The following is a 16,080-nucleotide window of genomic DNA, read 5'->3' as shown; positions in this document are numbered from 1 at the left end:
TACTTTTAAATAAGTATTATGGTGAAATTACATATTAGACTTTTTTTTTATTTTTTAAATTGGCATTTTTTACCATAATTTAAGACGCAATGGATGGTCATGAAATTTGAAACATTAGCTTTAAAGCGAAAAAGAAGACTCTTAAATCATTTTTTATTTTTATCTTTAATGTTAAAAATCAAATTTTCAGCTATGTATATTTTGTATACTTCATAATACTAATTATAAAAACGAAGACGTTTAACGGTGCAATAGTTAAAATAATTTCAAAATTTGGTCAAAACTAAGATGGAACACAAATGTTTTTTGGAACTATATGTTTACATAGATAAAAATTGAAGAAGTATAAATTTGAAAATTTATAAACATGAAATTTTAAAAAATAGAGAAGCAAATTGAATTAATTTTTGTCATGAACTTTCCATTAAACTATGAAATCATGTCACGTAATATAAGTACTAAATCCTATTCAAAACCAAGTTTTTTAAAAAATAAAATAAAAAATTGTCGTGTAAGGGACATTTTTAATTTCGTGTAATTAAAGTATTTTTTATTATCGAATTGAATTTTCAATTCACTTATTTAAATATTCAACATGAACTCCAAAAAAAAAAAATTGTAGCATTACTCGAAAATCTCTAACTGAGAAAGTTCATTTTTAAAATTTTCAATTTTGTCCTCGGTCCTCTTATAGATATTTTGACAGTACATGTTTCATTTTTTTAATTTTTTTGTTTATTTTTGAGACAAGAAATGATTTATTCACTATCACGCGTCGCTAATATTGAATTTTTGAAATTTGAACAGTAAAAAACAAGAGTTCTGATCAAAGGGATAGCGCGTTCCTATTATCTTTTCTTTTATTCAAATTGTACTTAAATATGACCATGACACAAATTGCAAGATACAACTTAAATACTCTATTGCTTGAAAAAATTATTTTTAAAATTTTAAACGCTTTATTTTTGTATATTTATGAACGAAATGATTAACCACATACGCAGAGTTTGGCGCGTCCTTTAAATAAAATTGTAGTCAAATCAAAAAAATTATTTTTAGTTATTGGAAACGAAAGTTATCGTGAGATGTAGAAGCAACTTTATTTTTGTAATGTTTTCTTTTGTCAGAAATACAATTTTGTTACTCATTGAAATAAATGAAGAACATATTTAAGACAAAAAGCTAATGACTTTTTCAAAAGTATATGCAAACGTTTATAAGAAAGAATCTTACATAAATAAAATATTCTTATTTTTAATTCATTATTCGATAAATGTGTTTTGGTTTTCAAAGGAACTTTCTATTTCAATGCGAGATTTGAATAGAAAAATGTATTTCTTTAACACGCCTAAAAATCATTTAAATATGGTTTGATGTATTTCTAATTGAAAATTAGAAAATTACAAACTAAATTTAAAAAACGTTTTTTTTTGTCATTACTTGAAGTTTCTAAACTTTTTAAATTATAAATGCCTTGAGCTTATATATTTCAAATTTAATTACTACATTTCAAGACTAAATTTGGAAATTATTAGTTCAGAGTTTTTTATTTTTTGCTTTTTAAATATGTGTATTTATTGTGTAGTTAATCATGGTATTAAAAAAGACACTGTTTTTTTTAAATTGTAGAGGAAAGGAAAGGGTTAAAACTTATAAAGAAATGGCTTTTTTTAAGGAGCCTTATTTTATTATAAATGGATACTTTTCTTGTTTCGTTTGCTCTGTAGTCTCTTAAAATAAGGATCAGACAACACGAGGAATATAAGATTAATTTTTAATTTAAAAAAAATGCGAAATGAACTTGGCAAAATTGGTCAGTTTTTTTACGAATTTTGCCGGAAAATAAAACAAGATATTGTTCAACCAGTTTGTTTGTCTGTTTAATTCCAAGACACAAACGGAAAGAACATGTTTATGCAATGTTTTCAGTAACTAACTGATTCTAAAATGACGTATTTGAAAATAGAGAAATGGCTCAAAAAACACTGTATTTATCTATTTCACGAGTGCATTCAACAATTTAATTTTTTAATGTATTTGTAACTTTTATTTTTCAAATTAAAAAAAAAAGGAGATGGACTTACTGCTTTTCCATTTGAGACTTTATCGTGTGCGATGTAGAAAAGGACATAACTAACGGAAGCACTTAGTTATGATGCTAAACACACTAATAGTGAATGATAAGTAAATCTATTGGTAAATAGATCTTTAATTTATCCCAACTTCTCCAAATGATACAAAAATAGAGTTTAAATTGATCACGAACATCTTGTATCACGCAAGCATCAGAAGCATTAGTTGATGTTTAACAATAACAATGTGAGTGCGTTTCATATACTTTTATAAAGAAATAAATCTATTTTGATTTCGGAGACTAAATTTACTCCAGGTTGTAATACGCTTTCTTTATATAATTTTTGTGTTATTATTATTTTTAAATGTTTCGACAAGATTTCCCTCCTTCATTACGAATCATACAGCACATCATATATAGATAGATAAAAAATTATTCTTTTTATGTAATTTTTGTGTTATTTTTTTAAATGCCATGCTATTTTGACTAAGATCTCCCATCTTTATTACGAATTATACAACGCATTATTAGGCAGAGAAAAAATGTTTTTTTTAGCAGAATTTTTGTGCCAATTTTTTGAATGTAATGCTGTTTTGTTTTAACTCTCCCATCTTTATTACGAATCATATAACAGACCATTATTAGAGAGATCAAAGTTTAAAGTAGCAAAAAGTAAAGTTACAATAGTACCAAAAACGCTTACTATTAAAGTTTTTTCGAAAAAAGTTTGATCACATGACACATAAACTGCATACATTTCTTTTTTTTTTTAATTTAATTTGTTTTCGTGTTTAAATGGATGAAAAATTGCATTAAAAATTTCAATCAGCTAGATCAGCTAGAGCTCTACTGAAGTTGACAAAACCAGCATCAATCGTTTCTTGACGAATATAAACAAAATTTTTTGTGAAATTATCACGAAAATAATTTATCGCCTTCTTAAATTTTGTCCATTCCATGCCAGATAGAAAGTTATAAGTGTTTGAAGTTGGTGTTTGTTTGAAGGTAGTCGGAGGTGAAGTGATATGCTTTTCGTTTTTAGCGTAACAAATGTTGATTCATTTTTTCATTTTCTTTGCGCATTCGAAAAACGTAAATTTTAAATTTTTTATTTGATTTTATTTTTTAATCTGGTTACTGAAATTTTGTTAAGGTCAAAAAATGCCAATTGCTTTAAAAGGATAAGTTGTTTTTGTTGCGATTAAAAAGTGATTGAAACTTCCATTTTCTTTAATTACAAAGGCATAGCTACGCTTTAAATCATCTAGCTATTCAGGGACATGTTAAAGTTTAATTGATGGTAAATTTTGTCTGATGATAATATAGTGATAAATTATATCTGTAGTTGTTAGGAACCACCGAAACACTTATTGACGTCAGACAAAATATCAGAAAAATAGCCAAAAACTGTAAGCAATTTGTGGGAAAAACACTGTGCAAATCAGCAAAGCCATCCAAGAAAGCTTATTCTGCAACAAACTGTTTCCACCATGGATTTTCATATTTCCCACATTGAATGATTTACACGACGCCAGAATTTTTTCCTATAATGGCTGGTACTGAAATATTCCGTTTCAAAAGTTTTGTTAGTTTAACGTTACCCGGTGGACACCTGTGGACTTCAGTCCAGTAATAGAGACATACAACTTTATTCAGGCCACAAATACTCGTCCATAGTTTGGGGTACATTCATGCATCAGACAGACAGGACATGGCAGGGCAGCATATGCAGGACAGACACAGAGATATTTCTTCTAGTGAGATACGATCTGCTGTTATTGCCTTTGCCACCAGGCACCCTAACCACTCGGCTACCAGGAAAGCTCGCCAGAAAATCTCAATTGTTTATGAAACACCCGATTAAAATTTGCAAACTGCAGAAAAAGCCCGAACCAAATTGGCTCTTCCGTTCTCGGGTTATTAGAGTATATATATATATACAAGCTCTTTTGGAAAAGTAGCAAATAAGGTAGTGCATTGCTCTGATTGCAGTAGTGCTCTGATGGTGCATTCTAAATTTGTAGATTGAAATTTGATTAAAACAAGGATATTTCAGCTCTCGTAAATTAAGGTATATTTACATTTCATGGGAGAGCAATCAAAATATTGCTCTTATTTTTAATTTATTATATTTCACTTGAAGTTCTTCTTACTCAGATTATTATTATTTATTCTTTTGAATTAATTTATAAAAGATTTAAGTTCACATCCAAGACTAACAACATTCCTTTTTTTTCTCCATTTACACACATAAACAAAACACAGGGTGCTCCACAACGACTATTCTGATTATGTACTCTTAAAATCATTGAAGGAAATGAAGACTAAAAGTATAAGTAATGGATGCCACAAATTGATAACTAAACGAGGATAAAATCAATCGAAATTTGTCAAATCATGATCGAGGAAGGTGGATAGAGGAAACAGATATTTCGAAAGACGATTATTAGAATCACATTTAATTTTCAACCAAAAATTAAGCAAGTTTTGATGTTTTTTAATAACCGCCTTCTACCTCCGTCGAAATATGATTTGTCAGATTTCGATCGCGAGTTTGTTTCTTCCTCATTCAAATGTTAATTCACGATTCCCAATGCTAATACTTTGTGTCTTAATCTCTGAAAAGGGTTTTAAAAATAAGTATTACGAGAAACACTCCGTATGCACTTTATAGAACACTCCGTATAAAAGAAATTTCTTCGACAGAAATCTTTGGCTGTCTGAGCCTTGAGTTGGTACACATATCCATTTAATAAATTTTTTGAAAAAATTATAGCTTATTTTAAAATTTTCTAGGTGGCAGAAGTTATTGGTGCTATGAGTGTGATTCTTATTCTGACTCACGGTGCAAAGACCCTTTCAACTGGACGGCTCAGCCCAGTGAACTGCCAGCTCAAAAACAATGCGAAGGTTGCTGTGTAAAAATAGTCACAAATGCCAGCAAAAGTAAGTATACAAAATTGCTAACACCATAAAAAGTACAAAGAAGAAATATTAATTAGCAATCTGCTGTTCTTTCGTGGTACGTTTTAATTACTGTTAAGGCATTTAGTTATAATTCTTTCATTTAATGAAGTTAGTTACGACATACGGGAAACAGTCTGTTCTTGGTTGAAACCCAATATTTACCAAAAAGAAGCAAACAAAAATTTTTCCCCTTCCTCATAAGCTTAACATAGTGGAATCTAAAATGTAAAGGTATTTAATTTCCTTATTCTATAAATTAACCGTATCTATTCTAAGTATATGTTGTATGCAAAACTAATGCTAAAAAGCAGCATATATTGTGAATTAATTTTCAAAAATTATGTGAGTTATACATAACACCTTTATCATATTGTTACGAATTTGTATATATGTGTAGAATTTTGAGAATATTCTATGTTATGAGACTACATATCTCATATAAACTCTAAATACACAGTTTAATTTGTAAATTTACAAGAAACTCTTATAATTCTAACGTAATTTAGAGAGAAAATAACCACTACAATTTCATATGGGAGACTTGGTTTGGCGACATTTTTACTGACTTAGTGATAATCGTGGCGAAGTTTGGCCACTATTTTGGCAACAAAATGAGTGTTTTGGAAAATTTGAGTTTCAATGCTTTAGGGACCAATATTTTTGGAGTTATACGAGAATAGCTTAGAATAGTGTCGAAAGTTCAGGGGTTTCGTCTATAAGTCTATATGAATAGAAATGAGCCTTGCTAGAGCACTAAGTGCCTCGTGAACACACTTTATCCTATAACCCAGTGTTCCCCAACCTTTTCATCACTGCGACCCCGTGAACGTTTGATAATTTTACCCGCTAGAATAAAATACAGTTACACCAAGAAATAAATGTAAAGTGATTTAACATTTTAACTTACTAGAACATTAAATCAATGAGAACCCTGAGCTTGTTTCCTTGCAATAAGACGGTTGCATCTGGGGATAATCGGAGACAATGACACCAGAAGTGTGTTGCTTGTGTCCAGTTTATTTCAATGTAAATTTCGCGCAGTGCTTTCGTGTTTTATTTATGATATTTACAGTTACGATGATTGAATTTTTAATTAAAATTAATTAAAAGAGAAAATAGCTGCGGCGATTTTCTTTTCTTTTTTTTTCACTTTTTGAAACATTAAAAAATTTATGTCACTACCTTCGAGGGCCCTTTTTTTTCAAATAAATAAAATTTTAATGGAACACAGATATTTTTAATTTGGGGTACAAGCCTAGAAATTTAAATTCAGTTTCAATAAAATGGGCTGCCCTGTACCATTTGATCCACGGACCGGTACTGGTTCGTGGATCGGGGTATGGGAACACTGCTCTAAGCCACCTCCAGCACTGGCTTTCAGAAAACATTAATAACAGAAAAAATAATTGCGTGAAGTTAGATTTAGATGATATCCAATTAGATCATTTAAGCATTTAAAAAACTAGTGCAAAATATTGATGAAAAGTCGCTGAATTTTGAAATTGAATAGAAAATCATTGAAAAATTCCCTTTAGCAAATTTCATTTAATATTTTTGGAATCCTTTTCAAAAATGAGTAAAACACTTGCACATTCGAAAGTTTAAAATTAATATTTAAGAAAGAAAAAAACAGTTACAAAATCTTGACTATTCGCTAACGAGAAATGATTTTAAAATCATCAAATTCAGTTTGATAGTGGGAGAAAATTTAAATTTTGTGAAATGAGACATTAAGAAATACCTTCAAGCTTTATTTGGCAATCAAAATGGTTCTTATCTTTTTGAACCTGTTTTGCACAATAATTATTAACCCAATTTTGTTATTGCAATTGTTCTTTCTCTAGCTTAATCTTTCAGAAATCTCACCCTTCATACTAATTACATACGCAATTGTTAAAAGGGTATTTTAGGAAAATAATTATTAAAATCATAATACACTTAGCTTATAGCTAATAATTACAACTAATTCATACATTTTTTTAATTAAAAAGTACGCCCTCAGAATTGAAAATACAAAACGAGATGTCTCAGCGCTTTCACATACGCGCGCCTGTTGGGAAGATTAATTATATATTTGAGTTCAATAATTGGCATTTTTTGTCCTCTTTGACGAGGATTCTAAAAATATACATTACCAGCCGTTATTACGGAATTACCATAGGTTTACAGAATATTTAAAACTATTAAAACGAGGAAATGTTTTATGATGATGCATTTTGGGCAGTATTAGGTAACTATACGAACTAAATACGCTTTTGTCGATTATGAATTTTTAGAAGTATAATTCTTAAAATCATATTTAATTACGCTTAATGTGGGCAGTAAAAATTAATATAGTATTTTCTGGCTGTAAAATTAATATATAGGTAAGACGTTCTCATAATTCCTCTCTAGTGTTCTCATACATGTGAGTCTGTTTAAAGGTAATAGATTTGTGAGCTGTAATTAGCAGTTTTTTTTAAACCTTATTTTCAACGAGGATTCTATAAATTTAAATTAACGGTGGTGATTTCTACATTAGTATACCAAATGGATATCTTTTTGTCAGATGTGAAAATTTTAGGGTATGGTTATCAAAATTATATTGAATTTAGGTTAAAGTTGGCAGTCAAAATTAAGTTATATATTTAAGTCTGCAGAATTAAATATAAAAAAAAACAAGATTCCTTTCTAGTACTTCCACATGCACGCGCCTGCCGGATGGATAATTATAAATTGTAGCCCTACTTTTGTAGAGGATTCTAAAAATATATATTAATGGTGGTATTTACTAGATTTCTTTATCAACTGGATACGCTTTTGTCAAACGTGAATTTTTAAAGGTATAATTATTAAAATCATATTGAGTTAAGCTTAAGGCTGACAATTTAAATTAATTTAAATATTTTTAAATTAAAAAGTAGATCGGTAGGTTGGTATTTAATTAACGTCGCACTAGATCTGCACAATGGGCTATTTACGGTAGAATTGTTTAACGAGAACCAATACCACGCAACCTAGGTCTATACGCAGGTTGATCAAAGTGGTCACCCACCCACTTACTGACCGAAGCCAGTGACGCTTAACTTCGGTGTTCTACTGGAAACCTTGTCTTTACGATCAGTTCACTGCGGGATCAAATTAAAATGTTAATACTGTGTGTAGGAATGATACAAGGACCATACACTTACACATTTGATATTAATGCATTTATGGCATTTTATATGGTTTTTTAATAAAGTATTTTTCTTTCAGCTAATGAAAAAGTACGTCGAACATGTACAAAGGACATAGATATAAATTTATTTATGGTTGATCACGTCTGTATGTATGAGGGTCACAAGATAGGTCATATGTGCTTCTGTGAAGGAGATCAGTGCAATACGGGACCAAGTATTAAGTCGTCACCAATGATAATGATTGTTGAATTGGTTATTGTTTGCTTATTCACATTCAGAGTCAGAATGACTACTTAGCTATGATGTTATGTAAAGAAGTTTTTTAATGATTTTATCAGAGTGTACAATTTTCCGGCAGTGCTGAGTTGATTCAAATGTTTTCGATCGGTGTCATGTAATTTGAAAAATAATTTAACTTCTATTACTATCAATTAATTAAGAATATAATTAAATAAATCTGCGAAAAATTAAAAGCGCAAAAGAATAAAAACAAATGCGTTAAAATGATTTTTATTAAATGAGTAGAATTTACGTTTAAAATACTTATTGTTTCATGTTTAATTTTATTTTTTAGTTTATTTTAGGAAATGTTTTAATTTTCTTTTAAAGATTTGTATGTAATTTTTTTTTATAAGAATGTTTAAAAAAATGTTTTTAGCAATGCAATGAACTTCAATAGTTTTATTTATTATTGTTTAAGAAAGAGGTTCTTATTTTTATTTAAAGTTATTTGTAGTTCTCCTTAGAAAGTTGCATGTAATTTGTTTTAAGAGGTACTGTGAAATATTATTTGACCCTTATCATATCAAATTGGATGAAGTATATTTAAAAATTATTCGATCTAAAAGCTATTTTTTGCGCAATATTTGTCATTTGATAGTAAGTAGTCTGAAAAGGATTGTGGAAATATTCCGGAATAGTTTGCCAAGAAATGCGATACCAAATGTCTAGGAATGATGTAAGAGAAGTTCGATTTCAAAAATGTACTATATATATATCAACTTTGCTATACATATTTTTATGATACAATTTTTATAACTCTCTCTTTTTCTCTTTGCTTCTTCAACTTTAAAATTCAGATCTCTAGTTATCTTAGAGTTGTTGTACAGAAATAATTATCAAACCAAACATTAATTTAAATTGCGATATAATTTCTGTATTTGTGCCTTGTTTCCTGAATAAAAGTGCGAAGTTGGGGAGTTTGATTAAAATATTTTATTGCAATTTTATTTTTATATTTTAAATGCACCGAGGGCAAGGTTTTTATAATACATACAGATGCTACAGTACTGTTTTTTTTTTTAAATACAAATATTTTTTTGCCTAAAATTTTTCAGCTTCTGATAAATGCAGATATAAAGTGCCATTTAAGACAATTCCTTTTAAATTAAAATAATGAATATTTCCGTAAGTGAGCTAATGCATATATAGGCTAAGAGCATGTACAAGTTTTTATTTCAATAATTCATCCAAAATTTAAATTACCGTAAATTTTCAAACACAAGTTGATTTGTGCATATGTCCGGAAGTGGATTTACCTTTAAATTCTAAAATGTAATTTTTTAAAAACTCAAGGTTTAAAATACAGTGTGTCACGAAATTTAAGCTGATTGGTGCATAAATCAAAAATAAAATTTTTCCTTAAAAAATTTAAAACGATCTCTGTGAATATAGTTTATCGAAAACTTTGCATAAAATAAAATAAAATTAAAAAAATAAAGTAAATAAATAGATAAAAAAAATTCAAACGCAAAAAAAAACGCATAGAAATTCATAAGCGTATAAGATAAGGCTCATCTATACTTCAGTTGTTCACCAAAAATTTACAATAACGTATGTTCTCAAATATAAGAAAATCTGTATTTAAGCTGAAAACCCAAAAAATTAATCTAATATTTAAAGCGTGTACTTAACATTCACATTGCCCTAAAAACGCAATTATGTGGAATTTCGCCTAATCAAATTATTGCAAATTTAAAACGCAGAAAATAAAAGAAGACACTTTTAACTCTGTCACCCTTATCATACTGTTGGTGCATTTTCCAATTTATTGTTAATCTTCACGCAATATGTAACAAGCTTAAAATTTTTTTTTGTGCTACTTGTTTTAGTTGAAATAAAGTTTATTAATTGGTAGATAAAGAGTTATGATTTAATATTTCTTGTAATTGGTAATCTTAAGTTTGTAATATTACTCAATGAGGAATTCTACTTACGGAAATATTAGTTTTAAACTCATTTTTATGTTAAGGTTGTAATATTACTAACAAAAGCATCAGTTTTAAACTCATTTCTATGACAAGTTTGTAATTTCTTTCAATGATTAATCCTACTTACGAATGTATCTGTTTCAAACTTATTTTTATGTTAAGTTTGTAATATGTGGAATGTGGAATTCTACTTACGGAAGTATCAGTCTTAAACTCATTTTTATGATAAGTTTGTAATATTATTGAATGAGGAATTCTACTTACGGAAGTACCAGTCTTATACTCAGAATAGGGAAGACGTAAAAAGGCAATATAATTTGAATGAAATATTTCCATAATAAAATCGATTTTTTTTCCGTAAATTAAAACTAGACCGATATCGGTTTTTCAGTTCAGAGCAGATAAAATCCTTAGTCCTTATGCTTGTATTTTATCATTTATCTCTGCTGTTATTATTCTTTTATGAATGCTGTGTTGCTACTCCTTATATTATTTTTAGTATTCCTATAATTGTAGTATTACATAATAGTATTCTGATAAACTTAAATATTTTCTTCGATTTCTGACACAAATATGCTTTTTAAAAAGTTTCTTAAAATATAATTGTTTTTGAGAAATTGAGTTTTGATAAATAAAAATACGAATGTTTACAAAATTCAATAAAAATTCGATTGAGTTTCTATAGTTTCATTATAATTTCGTTATAATACAATACTTTATTAATCTAAAACTAAACTATATTCTATTGTAATAATTGAAATCAAAATATAATAGGTTTGAGAAATATATGAGCAGACATGCAGAAATGGATTTCGAAGCTCAATAAGTACTATGGAGATAAAAGTAGTCATTATTATTATAATTTATTAATTTGAAAACACAACAATATCCTATTCAATCCATTTCATTTTTATAATATATGTTTCTTTAAATAGTTCAAACTCAATGAATTTATTTTGATGTATACTTTTTCAAAAAGAACTATAGGCTGCGTCCATAAAGCAAAATTACTTTTCAACTGCTAAAAGGAAAATTAGTCTAATGTCAACCGCGCCACTTGTTTATGAAAGAACCGAAATCCGCCACTTACTGTAGACAAGAGTGTAAGTACAAATTTAAAACATGATAAGCTGAGTATTTAAAGTTACAGTCCATTTTGCTTAACATTTTAACATCGTCCAAAGCACTAAATTATTCTTGTGCAATAGAGCTTGTCGATTCTGTATTTAAATAATTGTTACACATATATTGCTTAAAAATTGAGGCTACGTGAACAATAAACAGGCTAATTTTCAAACGAATAAAGAATTTTTTTTTTTTGTAAAATGTCACGAAGTCAACTTTTTAGTTGATAAATATCCTTTACGTCCAAAACATTACGTACTTTTAAGTACACATTTAAAAATTCAGCAATGGAAAAATGATACTTGCAATTTATATTGATTTGTCTATTTTTGACCTCGTGGCCTCAATTTATGGAACAACAAAACAATCGCTTATATGATAATTAAAATCGTCAAATTCATTATAGAATTAATATATTGAGGAAAGACTGGTAAAGTGGTCACCCTAAGTTTTAATAAATTTTATAAAGCCTATTAAAATTAAAATTGATTATTTTTAGCTATAATAAAATTTCTAGTCTAGCATAAAATATAATTTACTTTTAAATCACACGCAGATTAAACACCCAGGAAAATGTAATTATAACGATTTCTAATATAGTCGGAGCAATTTATTTCAAAAACTAAAATTAGACGTATGATGAAAATAAAGTTAAAAATTAAAAAGCTTATCTTCTTAATTTTAAATAATAGACAACACTGACGATTATTGGTGATTGTTTTGTCCATCCACAGAATAAAAGCATTATGAATCCAAATGCACGGACTTTGTTACTTTACCTGTTTTTCCTCCATATTTAAGATAAAAAGTACAGGGTGTTCCTTAATCATTACCCTTAATACAAATTTTTAGAATCCTGGTCGAAAATGAAGAAAAATACTGTATATACTTTATAGGTTGAAAAAAAAATTATTGAAATCTAATAATTCGCTATTGAAGAAGGCAGAACTAAAACATCAAAACCACTTTGATTGCCGAAGGAAATGAAGAGGAGTTGAAAAGTGATTTTAAAAAAAGCCTTAAAATTGCACCAGGCAATCAAACCAGTTTAGATGCTTTAATTCCTAATAGTTTGACAGATTCCGATTTAGCCTTTTCCATTTTGATTCAATATTAGTCTAAATTTCTTAATGTGTACATTCTATTGACTTCGTTTTTGACATCGATTTTAAAAATATGTTCTAAGTGCGGTGATAATAGAACACGTTGAGTATCCAGCTTAAGCCTTTTAAATTGTGCAAATAGATATACAAGTCTAAAAATAGAGCTCTTAGAGAATGTTTAACATGAATAATTTATTTTGGAGAATAATTTAACATTACGAATAATAGATTTAAAAATATATTAAAACATTTCATTTCCATTTGATAGGTATTAATTATTGACCTATGTTAATTAAAATATTAATTTATCCACATTTTGTTGCAAATGAATAATAAAATATTAAATAGCAATATTAATAATTAACTGTTCCAATGCAGGATTTCTTATATTAAATTTAGAAATCTTTGCTAATTTTCTATATTTAGTAAGACTGATTACAATATATTAGCAATTCGTTTAATTTATTTAAAGTAATAGATTTTTATCGCTCTGTAGAATAATGTCTTCTAGATTTAGATCATTGATAATATATAAGAAGTAATCTCTTTTATAACAAAGAATAATAGACACTCAGATGGATTTAACGTCTTATATTTTATTTAGAGCATAGAAATTAATTAAAGGTTATACTGATAACTTTAGAATAAGACAAAATAAAGCTGAAACCAGCTTTTCAAAACTATTCCCAACTGTCTTTCAACATTTACTAGAATTGCTAAGCTTCAATCAAGCAGTTTTCCAATTAACTGTATTGTAAGCGTCATTTATATATGATTAAAATTAGCTCATTATAACCACTGTACTTTTTTGCACTGTACATATTGTGAATACTGTACATTATTAATTATTGAAATTAATAAACTTTATTTCATCATGGATGTTGTTCAGCTTATTTTTCTTGTCAAATTATGGAGTAGTCTCTAACCTTTTTCATGTCCATTTTTCACTTTTTTGATGACATTTAGAATGCTTACATATTTGAACAGTTTTAATGTAAGCAATAAATACGCATTGAAATCAGGGTTGGCAAGTTTTTGACACATGATGGTTTTTACCGGTTTATACCATGGTTTTTACTGTCATGTCAAAAACCCCTCTGTCAAAAACGTCAAAAACTGTCAAAAACGCATAGTTTTGATAAAACTGTATTTTAATTTGAGTTTAACTTCTTATGATTTAAAATTAATTCATTTTTGGGCAATAAAATTAGAAAAAAGTTGTTAAAAAATATTTAAGAGCAGATTTTTGCATTTTCCCAACATGATTATATCAAATCATACTATTTGAAGTAAAATATTAGGACACTAAGCAAAATTTTCAACATTTCCAAGCATCATTTTGTTTGGCATATTACATTACTGAAGAATGTTAAGTCATTCCTGACTTAGAGTTTGTTAGTAGTTACAAGTTTTGAAAGTTTTGTTTAGCTTATTTCTAATATTTAAGAAATGCCAAATTTTAAATTCTTCTTTTTAGTTCTTGAATTTATTAATAGTTCCAAGTTTTTTTGTTTGTTTATTTCTAACAATTTAGATGTGCAAAATTTTGAATCCTTTGCAAATCAAGCTATAATGATAAAAGTTAAGTATCACTATTTTCAATAAGTATGTTACAATATTTCTGTATGAATGTATATCCTTCCATAAGAATACATGTATATAGTTGCAAAATCAATAGCAATCGTTTACAACATTCATTTATAAAGGCAATTAAGTGAAAATAATATCTTGTCCGCTATATGCCATAAATTAAAGAAAACAGTAGGTTTTTGACAGTTTTTACCGGTAAAAACACGGTTTTTACCACTGTCATGTCAAAAACCAGTTTTTGACGGCAAAAACCCAACCCTGATTGAAATGATCACAATTAAACATTGAAATAAACATGCAAACGTCATTTCCAATTTTTTTTAATGATTTTTAAGTTACTTGCTACAAATTAATGCAGGATTAAAAGAAAATATAGTAGAGCAGAACATAAAACATTATAGAACAGAGCTTGAATATAATAGAATAATATAATATAATAATATAATAGTAGAAAATATAATCGAACATATATCGTAGTAAATATAATAGAGCATGTACACCGAAGAGCCATAACATTATGACCACCCTGCTAATAATATGTAGGACCACCCTCAAAACTGCTAGCACCCACAGTGGCATTGATTCCACAAGGTGCTGATAGGTAGTCTGAGGTATCTGGTACCAAGCGCTCACCAACTGGTCCTGCAATTCCCTCACATTGCGAGGGGGTAGCGTGGCAGCACGAATTTGATTTTCCAAGTAGGACCACAAATGCTCTATTGGATTAAGATCAGGTGAATTTGGGGGCCAAGACATGACTTGAAAGACACTGGAATGTTCCTCGACGATTCGACCCTTATGACATGGTGCAGTATCCTGTTGGTAAACACCATCCCCTGCAGGAAAAAAACTGTTGCCATGAATGGGTGAATCTGGTCTGCAACTATGTTCAAGTAGCTTACAGACGTCAGGGATTGTTCTATGAGGATTATGAGTGCTGATGTGCCCCATGAAAACATTGTTCCTGGGCTAGAAACTATGAAAACCTGGGCGAGCCCATTGTTATAGATGGAGGGTGGTCATAATGTAATGGCTGTTCGGTGTATAATAGAAAATATAATAGAACAGAGGGCTTTATGGGAATGTTGTTTGCTTCTTTAGTCACAAAAATTAGTTAGAAATCAGAAATGGAATTTTAATCAAGATTTTTCTATAACACAAACAAATTGAAATAATGAAAGTCGCATTTACTGACTTTCATATGTCCCAATGATGGTCTTACTATTCATCAGACTCTGATTCAATGAACTTTTCTGTTTGTTCCGTTTTGAATATAATAGTTTGAGTTAAACCTAATTAAGCTTTTAGGATCCCTAAAAACCTCCTTCTTCATGGAGACGAACAAAATGTCAAAAATTTTCAATGGGATCACATTTAGCTCGAATACTAAATAGTAAATGCGTCACAAAATTTTCCTCCGTCCCGTATTTCACCTACTGATATTTTGTCGTATTCCAACGTCTTATGAGTTTAAGCTTAAATTTTTATAGTTTAAATTAACCAAACCGAAAAACCAATTGGTTTCGAATCTAGTGAAGAGTCTGGCCATCTTTGTGCTACGAATGTCATAAAAATGTGCTTTGAATCATTAGATTTCATGTAAACAGAGTCTTGTTGAAATTTTCACTTTGTTTTGTAAAGAGCTTTAATAATCAAGGAATCATATCCTTCTCTAAATGAGTTGGTGATAAGATATTTGCGATTAGAGTTTGTGATAGAATATATTTTGCTATAAGTTCTGCTCAAGTTACTCGTAACCTTTTATTAGTACGTAACAAATAAATGAATATCTAAACAATTCGTGAATAAAATGAAAAGCAAAAGGATTTCAGTTAACAAAAACGATAAATTAG

General features: G+C 28.6%; 1 protein-coding gene across 1 annotated transcript in view; it reads left to right on the top strand.

Annotated features, from left to right (window-relative positions):
* LOC107454037 (UPAR/Ly6 domain-containing protein qvr) overlaps nucleotides 1-13,514 on the top strand; it is a 100,767-nt gene extending 87,253 nt beyond the window's left edge. Inside the window, exons 3-4 of the mRNA XM_016071085.4 lie at nucleotides 4,871-5,020; nucleotides 8,276-13,514. Coding sequence (XP_015926571.1) covers nucleotides 4,871-5,020; nucleotides 8,276-8,496 — 371 coding nt within the window. The 3' untranslated portion in view covers nucleotides 8,497-13,514. The remainder of the gene's footprint in view (nucleotides 1-4,870; nucleotides 5,021-8,275) is intronic.
* Nucleotides 13,515-16,080: the final 2,566 nt, after the last annotated feature.

The sequence above is a fragment of the Parasteatoda tepidariorum genome, chromosome 7, assembly GCF_982258835.1.
Source record: "Parasteatoda tepidariorum strain Cologne lab strain chromosome 7, Ptep-v5.0, whole genome shotgun sequence".
NCBI classification, from domain to species: domain Eukaryota; kingdom Metazoa; phylum Arthropoda; class Arachnida; order Araneae; family Theridiidae; genus Parasteatoda; species Parasteatoda tepidariorum.
This window is presented reverse-complemented; position numbering and strand designations above follow the sequence as displayed.